Source organism: Ambystoma mexicanum, chromosome 4p (assembly GCF_040938575.1).
Source record: "Ambystoma mexicanum isolate Mex_15411 chromosome 4p, UKY_AmexF1_1, whole genome shotgun sequence".
Lineage (NCBI taxonomy): Eukaryota > Metazoa > Chordata > Amphibia > Caudata > Ambystomatidae > Ambystoma > Ambystoma mexicanum.
In genome coordinates this window covers 231,251,719-231,274,179 of record NC_090927.1, presented here as the reverse complement: position 1 = coordinate 231,274,179, position 22,461 = coordinate 231,251,719, and the positions used below count along the sequence as shown (strand labels likewise).

General features: G+C 43.0%; 1 protein-coding gene across 2 annotated transcripts in view; it reads right to left on the bottom strand.

Moving 5' to 3' along the window:
- The window catches only part of PKHD1 (PKHD1 ciliary IPT domain containing fibrocystin/polyductin), a 4,356,595-nt gene that overhangs the window by 2,070,648 nt on the left and 2,263,486 nt on the right, over positions 1-22,461 (bottom strand). For both annotated transcript variants that reach the window (XM_069605754.1, XM_069605755.1), the window contains exon 42: positions 9,487-9,620. In XM_069605754.1, the coding sequence (XP_069461855.1) occupies positions 9,487-9,620 (134 nt within the window). The remainder of the gene's footprint in view (positions 1-9,486; positions 9,621-22,461) is intronic.

Below are 22,461 nucleotides of genomic sequence, written 5' to 3'. Positions count from 1 at the left end.
GCCGTTAAACACTTGGCGCCTTACTACGAGGTCCCTTTGCGGGACCCGACCTTAACGGCTGGTCTACGCAAATGCGCAAATCGCTCCCTCTCGTCCATTTTTGATCGCTCGCGTCCAAGGCACGGCACATCGCATGCGCGGAGCACGTCCAGCGACGAACGGAATACGCAGCTCACTGCGGGAGCTCTTCCCAGTACGAGAAGGTAAGCATACCGCTCTCTCCTTCGGGAGATCACAAGTACTGGCACCATGGGGATTGTTACATTTGACTGTCAGGCCCCATATAAGAGCATTTCTCATTTCTCATATAATGAATAGAGATTACCGAGTAGGACACTCGTCCTTGCACAGTTAGACACACTGTCTCACGATTTCTACACCGGCCAATAATAAGCCACTAGCACTTATTTTTCACGTGTACATTGTTGTCAATTATATGACACAAGAAGGACACACTTCTTTAAAACATGCTGTGTCCTCTATGTTGTAGTGGAAGCCTCTTCTGCAACCCAAGAGAACGATCACTTCTTGGTCTGGCACACTTGGATCCGCCATTCCCCACGCATCACTTTGCCCTGAGACAAAATACTGTTGAAGACAGGTATGTCTGAGCACTGCATCATGCTTTTTAGTTACTTGTCTAGTAGAACCTTTTTAAACAACACACATTCCTTTTCTTTATCCACAGTTTTCTCTGAGCAACACACGAAAGACTACTCGATTCCTTCCCATTTAACAGTCCTGAGGAAAGCTATAGAACAACCCACCACCAACACCGGTGTTCTTGCATAGCTGGAAACACATTTGAGTGTCGACTCTTTTCAGTGCATGCGCAGTAACATTGCACTTGATAACTATGTTGTACTAGCAATCATTTGTTGTTGACATTATATGCCGATACAATATAATGGAAATGCAATTTGTGAAAGTGGACTTTTAGTTTGTATATCTATTGGAAAAAAAGGAAAACTTGTTGTGTGTTAAATAAATAAGTTTTAGCACCTTTGAAAAAGTTTTGTTGTGTTCTACTATAAGAAATACAGGTCCTATCAGTTTAGACTTGTTTTCATGTATGCCAGTGCGACACCTGTTAGTGTCTCAGAGGAAGAGGCAGCCAGAGTCCACCCCCTTTTGTCTACAGTGTAAATTCGTCCTCCAGACTCAGGCCCCTCTATAAAACACAAAGGGGACCCCTCTTTTCCCCTTTCTAAAAACCTCTACACATTGTATACAGACCACCAGGCCCACCATTGCCCTTTGAAGATGATTTCACCTCTCTATTAGCCTACAACATGAAATCACAATCTAAAGCTATCATCTTAGGCGATTTTAACCTTCTGACACACATGCAGGATCCCTCGCCGACTCGATGAAAGCCCAAGGCTTCTCTCATCACATCAGTACACCCACACATGAAAAAGGCTGAATTTTAGATTGGCTTGCCGATATCAATTGTGCCACGAATATCTTATCTCACACCCCATCACCTTGGTCTGACCACAATACCATAATATTCTCCGCTACATAACAACCAAACGTACCAAGGTATACCCTCAATTACCTGCACAACTATCTAGAAGTTCTAAAAATATCAATCATGACAACATGCTGACTCTCCTAGAACCACTAACCAACACCACATATTCAGAAGATGACCCATCCCCATTAGTTAAGCTATACAACAAAACCATGCTAATAGCCATGGACACAATTGCTCCACTGAAATCCGGGAAAAAGAAACCTAAAACTCACATCAACACATGGTTTACATCGGAACTACAAACCCTGCGCGCACGCAAAAGATCAGCTTAATGCAACTGGCAGAAATCACCAACGCCTTCAAACAAAGTCATCTTGCAGACTCTTGCCAAAAATTACAAGGAAGAAATCACGTATGCCAAAAGTAACCTCTACAACACTAGAATCCAGATTTCCCAATCACCCCCTAGAGAACTATTCGCCATCCTCTGCAAACTTGAGTCACCTGCCCCACAACCTGACCACACTATCAAAGACCAGCTATGGTGCACCAATGTTCAACAAGCACTAGCCGACAAAATCACCCTCCTACAAAATAAAATAGAAGTAAAAAAATCCATACTCAACCTTGATTTGGACCACCAACCTACACCCGCAACCCGAGAATGACCACCGCTCAATAAATTCACATTTTGACCAATAACCACAACTGAGACTATCAACATCATTAAAGGACTTAAACCCTCTAGATGCAAAGGTGATACATGCCCAGCCACACTGATAAAGGAATGTGCTCAGGAACTAGCTCCTCTCATCATGGCCATCATCAACACCTCATTCGTCTCAAGCTCCATACCCGACGACTTAACAGAAGCGTGGGTATAACCCTTGTATAGAAGAAACCCGTAGACCATAACATCCCAACTAATTTTCAAACTATCACGACAGTACCATTCCTCATAAAAATCCTTGACCATGCAGCTTGTCTGCAGATCCAACAATTCTTAGTAACTAATAAACTACTAGGACTAAGACAATCAGTGTTTAGACCTGGTCATGGTATAGAGACAGCCTTATTGGATCTAAAAATACAGATGTACCAATTTAAAGACAGAGGAGACCTCTGCATCCTCCTCCTACTAGACCTTTTGGCTGCCTTTGACCCGGTCAATCATAACATCCTATGCCACCACCTTGAAACTGCAGTCCAGTTCTCACTAGACACTATCAAATGGATTGAATCCTTTCTGTCCAATCGTACAATGAGCGTCTTCTCAACTGCAGCAGCAGCCTCCCCCATCCAAGTAACTTTTGGTGTCCCACAAGGATCATGCGTATCAGCAACACTGTATAATGCATTTAGAAAGCTCCTCTTTGACAAACTAGATAACATGGGTATCACATATACCAATTACGAGGATGATACGCAAATAGTAATTCTAATAACTAGATGTCATGACACTGACACCTACAACATGAACAAAATGTACCTTGTCATCCAGGACTGGATGGCTCAAAATGAATTATGCCTCAACGATGACAAAACTGATCTCATCCTAATAGGAAACAAATCTAAACTTGAAAAGCTTCCAAAACAATACACATCCTTTAGTATTGACAGAAACAAGATCCAGGTCACTAAAGAAATAAAAACTCTGGGGGTCTACATTGACTCATCTCTCTCCCTCACTAGACAGGTCAATGCAGTTGTCTCATCTACAGCCTATACCTCCAAACTTATCAGATCCAGCAGACCCTTTCTCTCTACCGACAATAGTGTCACATTAGCAAGAGCCTTGATCCTTTCCAGGCTAGACTATTGCAACTCACAATTCGCTGGCACTAGCATGAGTAACATCAAAATTCTTCAAGTCGTGCAAAATAACGTGATCAAAAGCAGCTCTGAACATACCCAAGAATGAGCATACCTCCTTCACTAGACGACTCATACACTGACTACCTGTCCATGACCGGATCAAATTCAAAATTCTTACCCTTACCCACAAATGCCTGGCCAACAATGTTCTGACATATATCAGCAACCAAATCACTAGAACCCAATCCATCAGACCTACCCGCTCTTCCTACTCCAACCGTATCACCATCCCAAGATTAAAGACTGTAAAAGCAGGCGGTTTCAGCTTCCCGGTAGTCGCAGCTAATCTATGGAATTCTTTACCACCACAATTAAGAAATGACCCATCCTTATGGTCATTCCGAAAAAAAAGTCTTAAAACTAGACTATTCAGTCTAGACTTACAACAATGACATACGCGCGACAGACGATAGGTGACATACCGATTACGCCCTCTTCATGACATATGCCAAATCAAATTGTCAGAACTATCCTGTCTGTTTTTCTGCCTGTAGCTGTCCTAGCAAGGAGGTACCTGTCTTTAGAATGAAGGTGCAATCTGTAAAAAGTAACATGTAAGATGTATGCAATCTGTAACAAGCAACAAGTAACATGTAAAATGTACCAAAACTTCACTGTAACCATATTCTTAAGTTCTAGCGCCTTGATGCCTCTGGGTTAAGTGTGCTTTACAAATGCCAAATAAATAAATAAATGAAATAAATATCTTTGCACATGCCTCCTTATAATTTATAAAACAATATTGTTAATATTATGTAATTCTGCATTGTATGTTATTCTTTTAATTTCATCCTTACTGTTTCAACGACCTAAGTGATGCAAAAACAAAACATTTCAGCTTCTTTTTAAGAAACAACTAAAAGGAAATAGTATGTATTTATGAATGACTGATACTGTATGATGTATTTTTTTTTTGCTTTGCATTGTTTTAGTATGTCATTGGCCCTGATTTTGTTTGCAGTCATAATATCACCAGAGTATGTATGACTAGTCTCTGTTAGAGTTGAAAGATTCGATAGCCAAAGCTCAGTAAACAATTGAATTAAGAGAAGACGAAAAACCTATTAGTTCAGAAGAAAACCAAGGTGTAGGAAGTTTTAAGTGTTACCTCCTTCATTTTAAAGGGGTCAATAAGATTGAGAACCTTAAACAATTTAGCGTTAAACTGGGTGAACAGCACATGAGTAGGGTAAGAGGGAGACCAATCATCACCAATAAGTAAATTACTTAAAGCAAGGGAAGGAGATTCATGTGTGAAAGATGTAAAATCTCACTTTAGGACAGATGAGTTCTTCTCATAACTCATAAGCGGTAACTAAGTGACTGAACGTCTACATTAATACAAATGATTAAGTGTTCCTACCAATCAAAGTGCTCAGTTCTTACATTCCTAATAAGATTTGATTGTCCGATAAATCCTTCTAGTAAATTTCCTTGAATGCGTAAGCGGGAGATAATTTCGGCAAGGATTCTGCCTGTGGAACCAGGATATCCAATATATTATTTGCATGCTCATGAAACTCACTAGTAAAAGCAATACGGCCACTTACTGTAACATTTGCATTCACTATGGCATGTCTAACATTTGGCCAAACTATACACTGGAAGAGACGATTAAATAATAATATTAGAATTATTTAAAAACAATCAGTTTCCAATGTTAATGCAACTAAACAATTACAAGTAGCTGATTTTGAAAAGAAAACGCAGCCTTTCTCGCCTCCCAACATATCTCGTTTTTTTTTGTCTCCCCTCTGGTCACACAGTTATCACAGCAAGAACTGAAAAACACTTTAGTCAAGTCTAGAAATTGCACAGTAGGCTCAAATTGCATCTTTGCTGACCTCACTGCTTACTTTAAGTGTGTGACCCAGGGCAACTCTGTTAACCTGTCACATTGGCCAGTCTCTAAATATTTCACAATTGGCAGTCACCAAGAGTGATTTAGTTCTCAGGGTACTCTTCAAAAAATCTCTTCATGGTTTAAATGGCCATAGTGTTGCTTCATGCATAATAAAAGAGGGCACTAATAATTTGCACACCACAAAGAATGCGTTTCTTTGCTCACGAAAGCAATGCCACTTGAACCCATGTCCCTCTTCTAGTTTCAGTCTAAGTGCCCCTTCCTGGTAGCTTTCAATCTGTATCCACTCTATGTGATGTGGTATGTGTAGCTTTCTCATTGCTTCCAATGTGTCTCCTGTATCCATGCCTGAGCACTTTTAATTCTGTGAGGATTCTAATCTGAGTGCTGTCTCTATGCTGCAGTATGAGTTCCTTTTCCATGCAGCTACTGATCTGTGTCCTGCATCCATACAATGCCCCGTATTCCTTCCTCATGGGTATTAGTGATACACCGTGCTCTGTACCTACTCCAGAACAGTTATCCTGCTTGTGAACTGCTAATGTTCTCTTTAAAATGCCACGTGTTTATTATTATGAATCCAAGAAGCATGACAAGGGCAAAGGGATTCAGGGGAGGGCCCTTGCATAAAACATGACATAAGATTCTGCATCCCTGGATTTCTTTTGGTGTCTCTGCCCTGTGCCTGACAAATACCTTTATGGCCCTGCCAGGGAGAGAGTGAGAGTTCTAGACCGGGGAGTGATCTTGTGAACAGCTTCTGTAATATGAAACACTGCATTGTATCTCTAATCCTGATATCTTCCATTGGCTGCCTCTTGATACATATGTTAAGTTAGTACCCTATGCCTGGTTCACAAGGCAATGGGCCTCATTACGACCCTGGCGGAAGACCATGGTGCTGTTAGCACCATGGTCCATGCCGGTAAGTCAGTGACTCCGCCATGGAGAAAGGGGGAATTACCACCCCATTACAAGGTTGGCGGGGCGGTAATTCCCCCTTCCTCCATGGCCCTTCCCCATTCCCATTTTTGCCCCATAGGGCTCAATGGGAATGGGGAAGGCGTTAAGTACGGGGCCGCAAATTGCGGCACCGTAATTAGCACCAAGGTCCCTTTGCGGGTCCCTACTTTAACGGCTGGTCTACACCAGCCGTTAAGGTCGGGTCCCGCAAAGGGACCTCGTAATTAGGCGCTAATAGGTTAACGGCGCCGCAGCCTTTTACGGCGCTGTTAACCTATTAGCGCCTGGGTCGTAATGAGGCCCAATATCTTGTTCTGATTGGACTTGCTCCACCGCACGTTTTATGACTGTGTTCCCAATAGGAACCTTCTCCTTGTTCCTTAAACGTTATGAAGGCTTCTTGCATGGAGAAACTAGAGCTGGTGTTTGGGTTGCTCTTTGATATCCATGCAAAGCTATGCCACTCACTTCCCATTGATTTGCATCTCACTCAAGAAGGTCACCGACTGTTCCATGAAAACATCAGTTCTCATGCAACTGTAGTAGACGTTCCCTTTCTGAGAAAGCTATGTGCACAGTGTGATTACACTTCATTTTACAATCTGTACTACAGAACTGGGGCATTCACTGGTAGCCTAAGTAAGTAAAGGAAATACAGAGATTTCTTCATTTCTGGTAACTGTTCAGAGCAGCGTTTGAAAGCACTTACTAATGGCGCAAGATCAAAGAAATACAAATTGTCAAACTAGCTTCAATTCTTCTCGTGAAAAAATAGTCATGTAAACTGGTGCAGAAGCTAAGTGACAGCTTTGGAGAGCTTTGAGCAGCAGCAACGACATGCCCTGACAGCTAGTAAAGAAGAAGAAGCCTGTTAACCTTAGAGGTATGGCATGAACCCATTTGCTTCTGTGCAGGTATGTTTTCGTCCAATCTATGTGAGCACTCGACAAGTAACCTTATCCAGGATGCTAACATATTCCAGCGCCATTACCAACAAGGCTTGCCCACCCACTGGTATATACTTTACCATTGGGACTGTCAAAGTTTGTTCCCAAGAAAACTATGTCCCAGGCTGCAGGAATTAACTAATCCACCGACTAGACAAAGGAATAGCACAGGGGTCTGCTGTTCCTCCAAGCTCTCGACCGTCCTACAATCCTAACTAATGAAGTCATTCCAGTTTTCTCCAATGTATCTGTCAATAAGCTGAACACACATAACGCTAGGGCTCCACCTGGTACAAAATGATCAATGTGGCTCTCATACAACCCGGCGTCCTTAGAGCATTAATATAGGAACAGGACACATTGGCATTTCATGCATGTGCAGATCATATGTAACACACAACATAATCATGAATGGAAATGCTAACCTTTCTAAAACTACCGACGACAGCTATATCCCCCAACACTCTGCTGCAGCACAACACTTTGAGGATGGTTAATAGGCTGATACATGGTTGCCACATGATCAGGCCTCTGGCCAATGAAAGGACCTGACATGCAAGCATCCTCAGAGGCCTTCTGGCAATACATGTTGCTAATGCACATTACAGCCTCTGTTCAGAGGTTCAACATCTTGCAATAGTTATGGTCAGAACAATTAGAAGTCCTTTGGATGCACAGCACTTTCCATGTGGCTGACTAATGAACACACACTCCTTTACAGACACTGTTCAATGACATTACTTAATGGCATTGACAAACTACCACCTCTGACAGTAAAAGGGCATGTGCCTGTCACCTAGGCAAGTAAACACATTACAAAAGAAACTCACCACACAGATGATTTGGTGACTTATTTGCAGGCTCTGGGCCTGATTTACTAAAGTGTTTTACAATGGCACAATCCCATTGGAAAACGCTTTGTAAACCAGGTCATCATTGTGTACATAGCACACAAAGAGGGTAAACCATAAACACATGTTCTGAGATGCTTTGCCTGCGTTTTATGAGACATGTGCTGATTTTTAGTGCATTTTACGTGAGGCACATATGTATGGTGCAGCGTGATGCTCATGAAGGCGTTTGCACAGTCTCAAAACCTTTGAGGTGCAAACCAATGTACAAAGGGCATTTGAATCTTAGATATGCACATTGAAATGACCTTTCTCACTCCTTCTCCACTTTTTTTGCAAATAAGGGTGCATATCTGCACATTTCAATATGTAGCCTGATTCCACAAAAGGGATGTGTTTTGAAATGTGCCAAAATGAAACACTCTCCCTGCTTCTATTTGTACTAGGCACAGGAGGTCATGCAATGCATTTAAGGTTATTTTCTGGTCCTCTCAAGCATTGCCTTTAACGTGGAAGAGCAGTGGTCCGAGCTGCAGCTCACCCACTTGCAGTTCTATTCTGCAAACAAAATGGCTGCTAACCTTCAAACAATGTGGTTGCTGGACTCAGTCAGCCATTCGTGTCAGGAGCACGCTTCTGATACTAATTTGTGCAAGGGGGCGGTAGGCACATTTTTTTGGTACTGTCCTGCTCCCCTGAAAAGCGTGGGCCACCTTTCAGAATAACGTGACTTGTGCAATTCTGCAAAGAGTGCAAATGTAACACTGCTTTTTTCAATTGTGCTAATTTTTGAAAAGCACCAAAATATGTGAATCTGACAGATGCCTCAGAAACATGCACATCTCATCAGATGCCCCATTATATGCCCACGTACTTGCACATCTTTTAAACAACTTCTACTGTTACGCACAGGGGGGATTTGTGCGTTGTTTCCTTTTAGAATGCACGTAACACCGGATGCATGATGTTACAAGCATATCTTTTCACTACTGTACAACATATTAAGATGCACACATGTTTTAGAAGATGCCCCTAGGATTGTACTAGACTACCCATCTTGTAATAATAAACCGTCATCAAAAATTATTTAGATGTTATTCTAGGATTTGATAATGTCAATGTTTCAGTAAGATTAGTGTAACATTCTTTTTAATGACTGCAACGTATACTGGAAGTGGAATATACATTGTACAATTGTAAGTAGAGTCAGCTTGCAATGTGAGTACAGTTAAATAATGTCCTGTTTTAATAACAGCTTTGGCAAAAAAAGCACAGCCCACCACCTCCATAAGATATCTGAGAGAGTGTGTGAGTGATAAGAGAGAGAGAAAGAGAGAGGGAGGTAAAGAGAAAGAATGTGAGAGACTGCTAGAGGGTGTAAGATCAGTGTAATATACCGGGTACAGCTAGTTTTTATAATACTTTTACTCAAAGTCTTCACAAAGATACATCTCACTGCTCATACTCATGTATAGGACACCAGTGTGATATGTCAGGCCACCCTACCTCTATCTTGTTAGCGGGAGCACGGATGTACACGCCGGCAGGTGACAATGTTTCAATATTCGAGAGTGCATCTGTGCCAGAAATTCCAAGGACAACATTCCGATATATACTGTTCCCATGTTCCAGTCCATCTTCTAAAATTAAGAACATACAATAATAGCCTCATCAAAGAAATGTATTTCAAAATAACATGCCATTCTATGTAGTTAGGCGGTACATGCTAAAGTAGTTGTTTTTGTCTGGAGTTGAATACTAAACAGTAAATCAACTACTGTAGAACTTCGATTTTTAAACACTTCTTTAAACATTTGGAATTTTCTTTTGACATAGGTTGCAAGTACGTCAGGTTTTTAGACATGTGTTCCAATGAGTGCTTGATCTGTTCAGGTGGAAGCAGCTATTACTTGCATCACTCTTACATATTACATATCACTATTATTTCAATGATAATCTCAGTGGCTGTGGTTTCAGCCTAAACTCATCTGTGTTTGTAAAGGGGGCATGTTTCTTTGTGTGAGCAATATGTTTCATCAGGCATGCTGTACATTCCAAAAGTTACTGAAGCTGCTCCTTCCCCTTGTTGTGGTCTATGACTGCTTGCAGGACGGGAGATGCTGTAACATGAGTTAGTCTTGTTCTGTCTCACTGGCCAGGAATGCATGCTGATTGAATGCTCCTGAATGTGTGATAGACAGCTCAGGAGAATGTTGAGTGAGTGTTGTGCATGAGTGTTCTGTGAATGTCCGTTGGGGGCCTGAGACACTGGTCAGTGGGTGTCTCGTGTTATCTCATTATGTCTACTTGTCTACCTACCTATTCACCTTGTATTATACTCGCAAGTAACTGGAACTGTACAAAAATACATATGTACAATAAAGCATCCTGGATTCACCTATGAGGCCCACAGCTGTTCTGTGTGTTTCAAGAATGGAAACTTAAACCTGGGTTCCATCTATTACTGAATACCCTAAACACTCATCTACCCAATCCCAGATTGCCTAGTACAGTGTAGCGCCAAGTTCAATCCTAAAAAGGACTATACACACACCAATACCCAGATCCTGTATCCCTGTAAAGGGGCATGGTCCAGCTGTTGTCATTTGAGAGGAAGTATCACTCCACAAGAGCGGCACAGTCCTCGGGAAGACACACGACTGCTCGAGCTCTAAAGGCAGGATGAAGACCAATGCTCCCTCACCCACAGATGAATATCTAAGGCTACTTGCTGCTTATCTAGACATGGAAGAAATCACCTCAGCCAGTTGCCGGATTAGAAGCTGCTTGCCTTTTCAGTGAAGTGCAGTTATGAGGTGTAAGGAAATTGTGCACATCTGGGCCCTTTGAGGAATGTGAGTCCATGCATTCCACAGGAATGCTGGAAAAGAAACTACTTTCACAAACAGCTGTTACTTGCAGAAAACTCTTACATTGTGGGGCTAAGCCTCCAGTAGGACCACACATGACTTACAACAAGGCATAGAGTGTAATGATTTGATTGATATGTTGATCTTTTCACTAGGTTGCCATCGCTAATTTACCATCATCTGGTATACAGTCCCTCCCCACAATACTGGGGCAACAAACAGATTATTTGCAATCAAAACTCACATTTATTTAAATCAAATTAATTAAAGATAGTCCCTTTATTTTATGCAGGGGAAGTCACCGCAAGAAATCACATGCACATTGTATGGGCTCAATTACCCAAATCCACTTGCCCTGCCTGTTACAATCTCGCTAAGTGTAATATTTGCACTTAATCACATACAAAAACTATAAATAATATTTGTAGTATTGATCCATATATATATTTCTCCTGCTAAAAAATATGTTTTGCTTTGATGCCTATAATTGGAAGTTTAGAGGCCTGGGTTCTTGCACTTCAATCCAAGAACAATGTTCACCTAAAAGACTAATAGCTGCTTCTCTTGCTGACGTATTAAGCATCAATGTAACACTATAAACAACTTCAAAGAGAACTCACTTTTTTTAGTTTTTCCATTGATTGATTGAATGATTGAAATGGTATTTATAATGTGCCTATACACAAGTATTTCAAGGCACAACCAGGCAAGTGGGGAGGAGGGGCAGGGAAGAACAAGACACATGATCTTACTGGGACTAGCATCATTTAGATCATGCAAGTACGCAGACAAGAAGTGCAGGGGAAGGGCACAGGCAGAGGTGCATCCAGAGCAGCAGGGCCCTGAGATAAGTGCAAGGAAGGCTGGGACACCAAAGAAATCACACTCAGGTAGTGCACGGTAGGCCAGGCGGCAGTGCAGGAAGGCCAACAGGCAAGTGCAGGGGGACTGGACAGGGGTGCCTGTTAGCCTGTATGACTCAGAGGAACACCAAGCAGCCAGCCAGCATAACGGTGCAGGAGGCAGGGAAGGTTAGCACAGGAGTGGCAGAGAGAAGGGAGAGGAGAAAAGGAAGGTCTTGAGGAGCTTCGGGAACTTAAGGGGCTCTAGCCCTGGATGTTTCACAAACATAGCAATGCCCCTGTGTGCACCTCCCTATCAGTGACTCCTGACATTAAATGTCCTGTGCCAGGATGTCATCTAAGGGATCACTGGGATTATGTTCTTGCTGGTAGTGGTTACACAAAAAAGGCACTGTAGAGTTTTTTTACTGAATGGTAATCGGCTGACTTTCTCCAAACCGTTCTTGGATTGTTGCCTTAGTTGACATTGACAAGAAAGAACCAACTCTATGATTTTTCTAACCTTAGTATTCCCTCCTAATTTGTCGAAGAAAGATGTTTAGTTACAGTCGCTGAATGGAATGATCTCCTCCTTAGTCACGGACAATAAATATCACGTGGGAGTATGTCCAAGCAAGTTGGTCAGTGAGAGTCTCTCCCCTAGAGCAGTCAGAAAAATAGTGCACACTCAGGTACGGTTGTGAAATGGTCATCTCCCGCCTGTCCCCATTCCAATCTAGGATATTCAAAACAACTGTTTAAATGTTATTACTCTCCCTCACCTAAATCATATTTCATTCATCTACCTCTCCCCGAACTAAATCATATTTCATTCATTTACCTCTCCCCCAACTAAATCATATTTCATTTATCAACCTTTACCTCAACTAAATCATATTTTATTTATCGACCTCTCCCCCAACTAAATCATATTTCATTCATCTACCTCTCCCCCAACTAAATCATATTTCATTCATCTACCTCTCCCCCAACTAAATCATATTTCATTCATCTACCTCTCCCCCAACTAAATCATATTTCATTTATCAACCTCTCCCTCAACTAAATCATATTGCATTCATCTACCTTTCCGTCAACTAAATCATATTTCATTGATCTACCTTTGCCTCAACTAAATTGTATTTCAATATCCTACCCCTCCCTCAATCAGAAAAATCTAATTTTGCTTTCAATGATCTAGCTCTCCCTGGACTACTCTAGTAACTCCATGCGTTGGACTACCCGCAGCGCTCAAGATTGAGCATGTAGTCCAAGCACAATTGCCATTATAGTCTGTGTAGCATCAGAACTTGCGAAATCACTCTGTTCAAACCTAAAAGGAAGTTTTACAAAGTTCTGTCCACACAAGCTGACAGAACATCGGGTGATGTGGAGGTTACCCAACTATAAGGCTGATTCATGGAATTATTTGTGCCAAAAAACTGAGATTTGTACGCCAATGTGCCCGCAAATCCCTGTTTAACAAATGGGGATTTGCGGCCAGAATGGCACACAAATCCCCATTTTTCGGCACAAAAATTCCATGAATTAGCCCCTATGTTTTCCCACGGCAGTGCAGACACTCTCCATTTTAGAGGCTAGGTCACCTATATTTTTCCATTAGATACTGGGCTGTGTAAAATAGCCTTCTATGCTATTGACGAGCAGCTATAGTCAAAGGGTGCAGGAGGTGAGTAAAGGCGTATATGTGACCTTTTGGGTCAGTAGGCATCCTGCAAGAGGTAGCATCAAGCAGGAGAGAACCTGAGGGAGAGTACTTGAAAGACAATATGTCTACACTTCTATAGTACCTTCCCAGGAGTGTTGAGTGGGTGGAGGAGACTTGAACAAAAAAAATGCAACTAAAAGGGCTCATTCTGAGATCGTCAGTAACCCGCCGGTGCCACCAGTGGGTTGCCGCTGACCTGGAAACACCAAATCCACCGCCTGACTTACAAGTACCGGCAGAGCGGGAAGTCAGGAGTCAGATTCAGTAACTCCCCATTACTGTGGAGTCACATAGGACTCCATGGGAGTGGGGAGACGGAAGCAAAAGCACTGTTGCTAACGGTGCCGGTGCTTCCGTGACGACCCTGCCTACTGGGGCTGAAGCACCCGGCAGGGTCAGACCTGCCGGGCACTACGGCCCCTGCAGGCAGTCTCGTAGTGTGGCGGTCCAGAAACAAGGGTGCTTGTGAGCTTACCGGCACCTTTGTTTCCAGACCACCACACTTGGAATGATGCCTAATGTGACAGTTGTAAAGGTGCATAAAATAAAGAACACGCAGGATCAAAGATTGAGCAAATTACACATTATTCCCTATGTCAAGTTAAAGAGTGGAGGAGTCAGTTAAATCTGACCTGAGGTATTGTCAACTTATTTGTTTGCAAAGGCGCTTGCCAGAGAAATGTCTCGAGCTACGGGTGTCCTGGGGGCAAGAACTAAGACAAGAGGCCCGGTCTTCAGTTACATCATTGTGTTAGTCAAATGTGGGCAGCTAAATAAAGAAACGTGCTGGGATCAAAACAATGCCCATTTACAGAACCTGAGTTCAACGCATGCATTATACAAGCTCTGAATAAGTGTCGGTGGTGCCAAGGAGTCGCCTGGCTGAAAACTATATTGAAATAAATATGCAAACACCCATTTTAATGGCAGTTTCTATACTCTATGTACGAAATTAAAATGCTGGGATGTTCTCCTGCTGCGTTTCTCCTCATTCACAAAGTCTAAAACGGGCACACGTATATGGGCACGTAGAGCATGTCTGAGATGCACTTGAGGACATCTTTGTGAATCAGATTTGCACCTCAACATCTTAGAGATACGACAGGCATCGCCTGATTTGCTCCAACTTTAGATTTGTGAATCAGGTAAAAGGTAGCAGGAGCAAATTGAAGCTGCTCACGGGCACCTCTGCTTTGCACCAGTGCAAATCCTTGTGAGTTGCTCCAGTGCAAATCTTTGTGATTCGGCCCCACTTGGTTTTCAAAATCAGCTGGTTATAAAATATGAAGGTGCTTAGTGTTTTATTATTTGTGGCTGTAGGAATATGTCAAAAACGCAGCCTACTGATAAGCAGGTATACAAAGTGAAAGAGACCTAGTGGGACTCTGCCAGGCTTTTGGTGCTGAAAGCCCACCCCGATACGATCTCATTCTAATCTTCCTCATCCCCAAAACATCCTCTGCTCCCTCAGCACATGCATGCCAAAACTGAAAGGGAGGCCTGATTCACGCAAAACGAGAGTTCCTGAAATGGCGCCTGTGCTCCAGTGTTGTCAAATGGCCGCCAGAATGTCCAGCAGAACAGCTCCGTTTGTGCAATACTCTCCAAAGGTTGAATTGTTATTGTGGATGTTCCATTGTTGTTCCTGACTCAGAAGCTTATATCGCATCATTGCAAAGCTGTAAAATAAAAGAGTTTAAATATAATACTTTCTACCAATATTGGCCACATGTTCTAAAGAAGCAATGGCGTGCCTCAGTTATCCCAGCTCCACCCGCAGAAGGTACAATAGGGGGTTGTGTCCCTGGCAGCTTTACTGTAATGCTAGCAGGTATCCTCATACACAGGCTCACATTGTTTCGTGAGGGAAGCACACACGTTCCTTCCACATCGTGTCCCCACGCCTCCTCTTATTTCGCACTCAGCAGATATGTCCATTAGAAAAAGATCAGTTTCCACAAGTGATTCATTTCACGTTAATCTTTCACTCCCGTGAAGTGTCCCACAGTACTTCAGTTAAGGGACATATGATATGGATTTCATGCTAACAATGTATGCGAGATGTGTCTGTTGGGCCAGCTCAAGATACCAGACACCATTTTGGCGTTCCTTGTTTTGAAGCGTACAATGGAGTGTCGGGTCTTGCCGGGTTTGCTCTCTTGACTCATGCTCGGCAGCAGAGAGTCACGAAAGAGTATCTGTTTTGGTGGGCCATTGTATTCTGGGACAGCATGCCATGGTTAACTGATCTGCGCTGAATCCATACAGCTTAGGTTGAGGTTGATATTTCTTTCAGCAAATACACGGTTGGGTGCAGTGCAGTTGTGTGGAAAGAAAAACACAGCCAGGGAAAGTCGCAAAAGGTCAGTAGGGGAGCCCCACCCAGGCTCCCACTCATTGGAGGCAAGGGAGCACTCATGCAGGCAATGAAGAACTGTGTATCCCCTTCCTCTGAGTGCTTCAACGTATTCCCTCAAATATTCAATCCTTCTTATTGTATTGATAATATTGTATCCTAATACTAATCCTGATGCTTCACAGTTGGATTTGCGCTATATACAATCTAACACCTACATACTAAACATAAACACGAAGTCTCTCCATTCACATCCATCTCAGAAGGCAGTGATTGGAAAAAATGTGTTGATCTAGCCTAGTCCAATAACCACTCACTGTTTATATTGCATACTCACAAGTGGCAGAATAACAGTAAGTGGAAACGATTGGAAGAGTTCAGGCAAGAAATGTTTTTTTTTCTTTGGGCTCATCAGGAAATTGACATGATCGCCTCCAACAGAGATGGTCATGCTCTCCTGCTAGATGGCCTTCCTCAAACTCCTCCTCCAGATAGCCCCAAACTCCTCCTCCAGACAGCCCCAAACTCCTCCTCCAGATAGCCATAAACTCCTCCTCCAGATAGCGGAAAGGGCTCATGGGATTGGTGCTTGGGAAGCAATTCATCAGCCCATAGGATGCCGATTGCTGTCTCTCGAAATAGGTTGGAGAATGGTATTGGATCTTTTTCACTGCCTGGCTGGAATTCATCAGTTAATTCGAGATTGTAAGAAGGTGAAGGGCTATTATGCAGTGATTTCATTCTCACTGCAGCTTCAGTTTGCAAAGAGACTCCAGGGGTAGCAAGTTGAGAGATGGTTTTGGTTTTGGGAAAGGGCTTGATATTAAACATTAGCCTCGCTGCATAGGGTTGGATCTGCTGGAGCTTTCATTTTGTTAGAGGGGAATCCTCCCAGTGGGTAAAGCATTTGCAAAGACCAACCTGGAGAGGGTGATACTGCTCTCATCCGGTGGACGTAGGCCAGAGAGACATTATAACAGCAACATTGTGTAATGTGAGATACTTGCTTCATTAGAGACCGGTATATATCTAACAATTTAACTGTGTTGCTGGGGAGGGAGAATAGTGTCAGGTCACTACAATGATCACAATGATATGTATCCATCCCTGAAGGACTTTGAGATGCGTAGTCAGGGCTACTGATGTTCTGGTAATCTGGAAACAATAATCTGAAAAAGAAACGTGGCAAAACGCACATGTAATGGTGAATGAGTATGATATGATATGGCATTTATAACGCGCCTATGCACAAGTGTTTCAAGGCGCGACGAGGCAAGAGAGGGGGAACAGAGGGAAGACAGACACCGATCTTACTAGGCCCAGTGGCACCCAGACCGCGCAAGTGCATAGGAAGGGGAAAAGGGAAAAGAGCAAGGGGGATGGGGGACGGCACAGTGCAGTACATGGGATAAAAGAATAAATAGAGAAATACAAATACGGCCAACTGGGGCAAGTGCAAGGTAAGTGCAGACATAAGTGCTGGTAGGGGGATTGTAGGCATACAGAAACAGTCACCAAGTGCTGTGGTTGCCAGGGAGGCAGTGCAGGTGTGCAACTGGCGGGTACTGGGCCCGAGATCAGAAGGGGGTGCTGGTAACCAGTGGAATCTCAATCAGGAATTCAGCAGGGGAGAGGGGGAGAGGGGGAGAGGGGGAGAGAAAGCAGAAGCAAAGAGGAAGGTTTTAAGGTGCTTCCGGAACCGGAGATGGTTCTCCTCAAGTTTCAGGGAGGCAGGGAGGCTGTTCCTGAGGGAGGGCCCCACCAAAGAGAGAGATCTACCACCACACATACATTATTATTGAGAAGTAGGTGACTAACAACTGATAGGAAAAAGTGTTTTTTTAAAAACAGTTTAACCTAAGACTTTCTTCAAGGTAGAGTTTCAAAGGTTTCAGAAACCAAGCATGAGGACCGAGACTGTGGGGGAGGGTGTGTGCAGGAAGACATGCAGAAACGCAGAGAACAATAGAACAGAACAGTTAATAGTGAGGCGGCAGGACAGACGTGGAGAGGCCAACTAAGAGGGTTACGATGTGTACCGAAATGCAAGTTTGCTGTCTATCTCCATCGAGAGCAGGCAGCAGCAGGCCTATCAACTGCTAAAAGAGAGCTTGAAAAGGGTCTTCTTTAGCATTGGTTCCAAATCACAAATATGTGTCCAGTGTACTCAGTGATGTGGGAAGTTTGCTCCATAAGGCATCCACCACATTGCTTTGTAGTCTTCTACACATAACGTCTTCCTAGATTGGACCAGGGGGAGAGCAAAGGAGCTTTCTGACCTCTGTGATCATGGCACATGATGAGGTTCTGTTGGATGTGGGCTCCGTGGATGATGCGCAAGACTTTGACAGATATTTGTTTGTCTGATGTGAGCCGATGCAGGGCTTTGAAGGCAAGTGGATGTGGTCCCTTAGTCGCAGGTTCAGGAGCTCTATCTATCTATCTATCTATCTATCTATCTATCTATCTATCTATCTATCTATCTATCTATCTATCTATCTATCTATCTATCTATCTATCTATCTATCTATCTATCTGCCTATCTATCTATCTATCTATCTATCTATCTATCTATCTATCTATCTATCTATCTATCTATCTATCTATCTATCTATCTACCCACCTATCTATCTATCTATCTATCTATCTATCTATCTATCTATCTATCTATCTATCTATCTATCTATCTATCTATCTATCTATCTATCTATCTATCTATCTATCTATCTATTCAAAACGTATAGAGTGAACAAACTTTCACCAAAAAAGGCATCATATCGCAAACAAAGATGCAGAAATAGTAAGGAAGGACATTAGGTAAAAAAAGATACGTTTTGAGGGAAGCTTAAACTAAGTCAAAGTCTGTGATAGTCTGTAGAGTAGTCGCAAGCAAATTCCAAAGTTTGGGGCCAGCCACAGAGAAGGCACCACCACCACAAAGTTGCAACTGCTAATGGGAAACCATCAGAAGAGCTGAGGAGGGTGAGCACAAAGAACGGTAGGGATGAATTTTCTCCTGAAAGGATAGGCAGCCTTTGCCATCATGGGCACAATGAATTGGGCACAACGATTTACACTAAATGCGTGCAGCCACTGGAAGCCACTAAAGATTGTGGTGGGTAGGTGGCACTGGCCAGCCATAAGGTAAACCTGTTACTAAACTGACAGCAGCATTATGCAACACCTTCAAGCGATGTAGTAAATATGAGGGATGAGCCAGTAGGGAAGAATTACAATAGTTGAGGTTACTGTTGATAGCGGCAGCGATGACCAGAGCATGAAAGCTGGCAGGAATAAAAGGAAGCACTTTCTTCAGCTCTTTAAGTTTAAAAATGCCAGCTCTGAAAGTGGTATTGATCTGTAAATCAGAAGGTAATGAAGCTGAGATCTTTATACCAAGATTCTTTTTAGAATTAACTGGGACTGGGGCCTGGTCTAAGGTGGAGGGCCATAAATCAGAACTCCACAAAACAGAGGAAGAGGGAGGACCAACCACCAGCCCCTCCTTGTTGAGCCTAAGCTAATTTGTACCCATCCACTAACCAACGGCCTCAAGCAAGCTTTAAGTGAAGCAGCTGTACCCTCACGCTCGAGTTCAAGCCTAAAAAACAGTTCAGCATCAGCCGTGTGAGTGTATAAGGACAGCCAATGACTGAATATATCTATTAAATATCAGCAGGGAATTGGCCGAGCCCAGAGGGTTCTCACAAGAAATAGACACCAGAGATGATTTAATAGGAAACAGTGAGACAGATTGTGACTGGGAAGAAATCTGTTCTCATGGAACCGAGACTGTCCTACTCGATTTTAAATTCAATATAGTGGAGATAATTGACAAAGGCGGCCAGGCATTGCTACTTCTTCTGGATCTTTGGGCCTCCCTTGATCTGGTTGTTCAAGCAATCTTGGCTGATAGGCTGATCGAGGTGAGCAGATGCTCCAAGCCTGCAGCTGACTGGCTCAGATCTTTTCTTAGCCCGTTTTCATAACTAAGGATAATGCACAGTCCCTTAAGGTGACAATTACCTCTGGCGTCCCACTTGGATCCTGCTTGTCACCACTTCTATTTAACATTTACATAAAACCATTGTGCGATCTTCAATCCTCACTGGGTGTCTGTTTCACAAATTACGCTGACAACACCCAGATTGCGATAGAATTGTCAAGCCTCTACAGAAAAGACCTTGAGAAAGTCAACACCATCTTCCATGCCACACAATTGTGGATGGCTAAGAACTCTCTGGCCCTCAATAATAAAAAAAACTGAGCTCCTTATATTGGGTACACCGGCCAAACTCAATCATCTGGTTCCTTCCTTTGCTAGTTTCTGCATTGCAGGCACACCATTAAGGTTTCTGATTCGGTGAAGACAATAGGGATATACTTTGACTCCCATCATACATTTAAGAAGCATGTCCTCCATCTTAAATCTTCCTGCTCCTTTTATATTCACCTACTATGGCAAATGTTCTCCTATCTTTCAGAGACAAATCGGGTTAAGATTTCAGTGGCCATTATCAACTCTAAATTGGACTACTGCAATAGCCTGCTTATTGGATTCCCTCAGGTCAATATAAAAAGCCTACGAGTGATACAAAATGGAGCAGTTTGGGCCGTCTGCGGCCTCAGTCGACGTACTTATGTGACTGAGGTCTGCAGAAGTCTACATTGGCTGCCTGTCAACCAAAGAATCAAATTCAAAAGCGTTATGCTGGTTCAGAATTGTTAGCAGGCAAAGCCCCAAACTACCTGTCAGCAAGAATCTTGAGAATTCACTTTTGCCGAACCCTCCGCTCCAACAAAGATATTCTCCTAAAGCAACCACGTATCCTACTGAAAAGGATCAGCGGCTCAGGCTTTCATACTTGGGCCCCTGATCTCTGGAACCTGTACCCAGCTGTTCTCAAGAGCTGAGTCCACCGCCCAATTTAAGAAAAAAACTAAAAAATAATTTGTTTGACTTGGGCTAAGCCCCCTGCCTCCCTTATATACTGGTATAGATTCTCTTTCTCTGACACTGGTCTCTGTTCCTTGTTATGTTTGTCTTCTGAGTACCTTGAGGCCTATGGGTGAGTGTCGCTATATAAGAACATGATAGAACATAATAGAATAGAATAGAATAGAATAGAATAGAATAGAAACGTCCAGGGCCTGAAATACCAACTGACTGCTTTCTACCCAAAAGGATGGTGTGGTCAATGGTATCAAAGGTGGCAGAAAGGTCCAATAGAATTAGTTCCACCACACTACCTTCATCACAAATGATAGTCAAATCATCGACCACCAACACTAAGACTGTTTTGGGGGCACAATATGGGTCAACAGCCAAGTTGGAAAGGGTCTAAGATGTTGAGAGATTCTAAAAATTACCTTAATTGAGGTGTAACCAAAGCTTTCAGTAGCTTCATCAGGAACGGGATGAACCAAGACTTTGGAGGGACCCAGGTATAGGCTGTTAAAATAGTTCATTTGTGAAATCATGAAAGCTCGTGTCACTTCCATCTTTTGTGGCATATTAAGGATGTGCAACGTGCAATTTCTTGATGCTGCCTCGGATACGAGTGCTGAAGGAGTGCAGGCCACCGATTGTGATGACTAGGATTTTTGACACCAGTCTTAGGATGGATGGACACCCATAATGTTAGACCAGGTGACTGGAAGGGCATGGGGGATAGCAGCTACTCATGCAGATGATGTCTGCTGTAGATGTGTTGATGCAGACGTTGTTGTAAATCAGCCTGTCATTAATGTTGAACTAACACGCCGATCTGTAACTAGAGCTGAGGGATGAATCGTCCAGCTTGAAAGCTTCATGTGTGTCAGAGCATGTTCGACATGAGGCCAATGGTTTAAAATATGCATTAACCAGGATGAGAGGACTGGGCCTTGGGACCACCTCACTCTAGAAGCACAAGCAAAAGTGAAAAGGGCCCACGATAACCTGCACTTCTCTGTCTTGAAGAAACTAGGAAAGTTTGGTCTGGGTGTGTGGATGAGCAAAGTTGTCTGGCAATATTGGATAGGATCAACTTCACTTTTTCTGCAGAAAATGAGGACATGATGTCAGGAAAAGTGAGGAAAGGCCAAATGGGCCAAGGAGCTTTCAGGCCGGAGTGTTACTTCATTATAGCTGTTAAATACTTGCATCTGCATTTAAAGTGCCTGTGAGATATCGTTTTGAAAGCACACTTTCGGTTTTAGCTTAATGGTGGCCTGGTAGCCCCTGGCAAGTCTCAGGCATGCCAGGTTCTTCTTCCTTCCTCATCAGGGCAGGGGGCATCTGCCATTCTAGGGCATTATTCTTCCTCTTCAACAGAGACATTTAAAACCAGATATTCCTCTTGTGTGATTTTTCTTTATTCACAGATATGATGTGGGCCAAAAGGTAGTGATGGAGGAGTGACATATATGTTAGCAAGAGGCAGGGTACCCATGTGAGAACCCCCCCCCCCCGTGTTTGATGGAGCAGAAGGCCAGATGAATGTGGCTAGGGTGTCACATAGTTTCAGAAAGCATGTTGGGGCTGTTCAGCTAAGTGTTAAAATCCTCCACAATGTGAATGTTGCTGTCAATCGTCTGGAGGTTTGCCATGAAGTGAGAATATTCACTGAAGAAGCATCTCCCTTTGCCTGGAGTGCTATAAATGATGTCAAATGTCAGGCATTCATTGTAATCCAGAATACA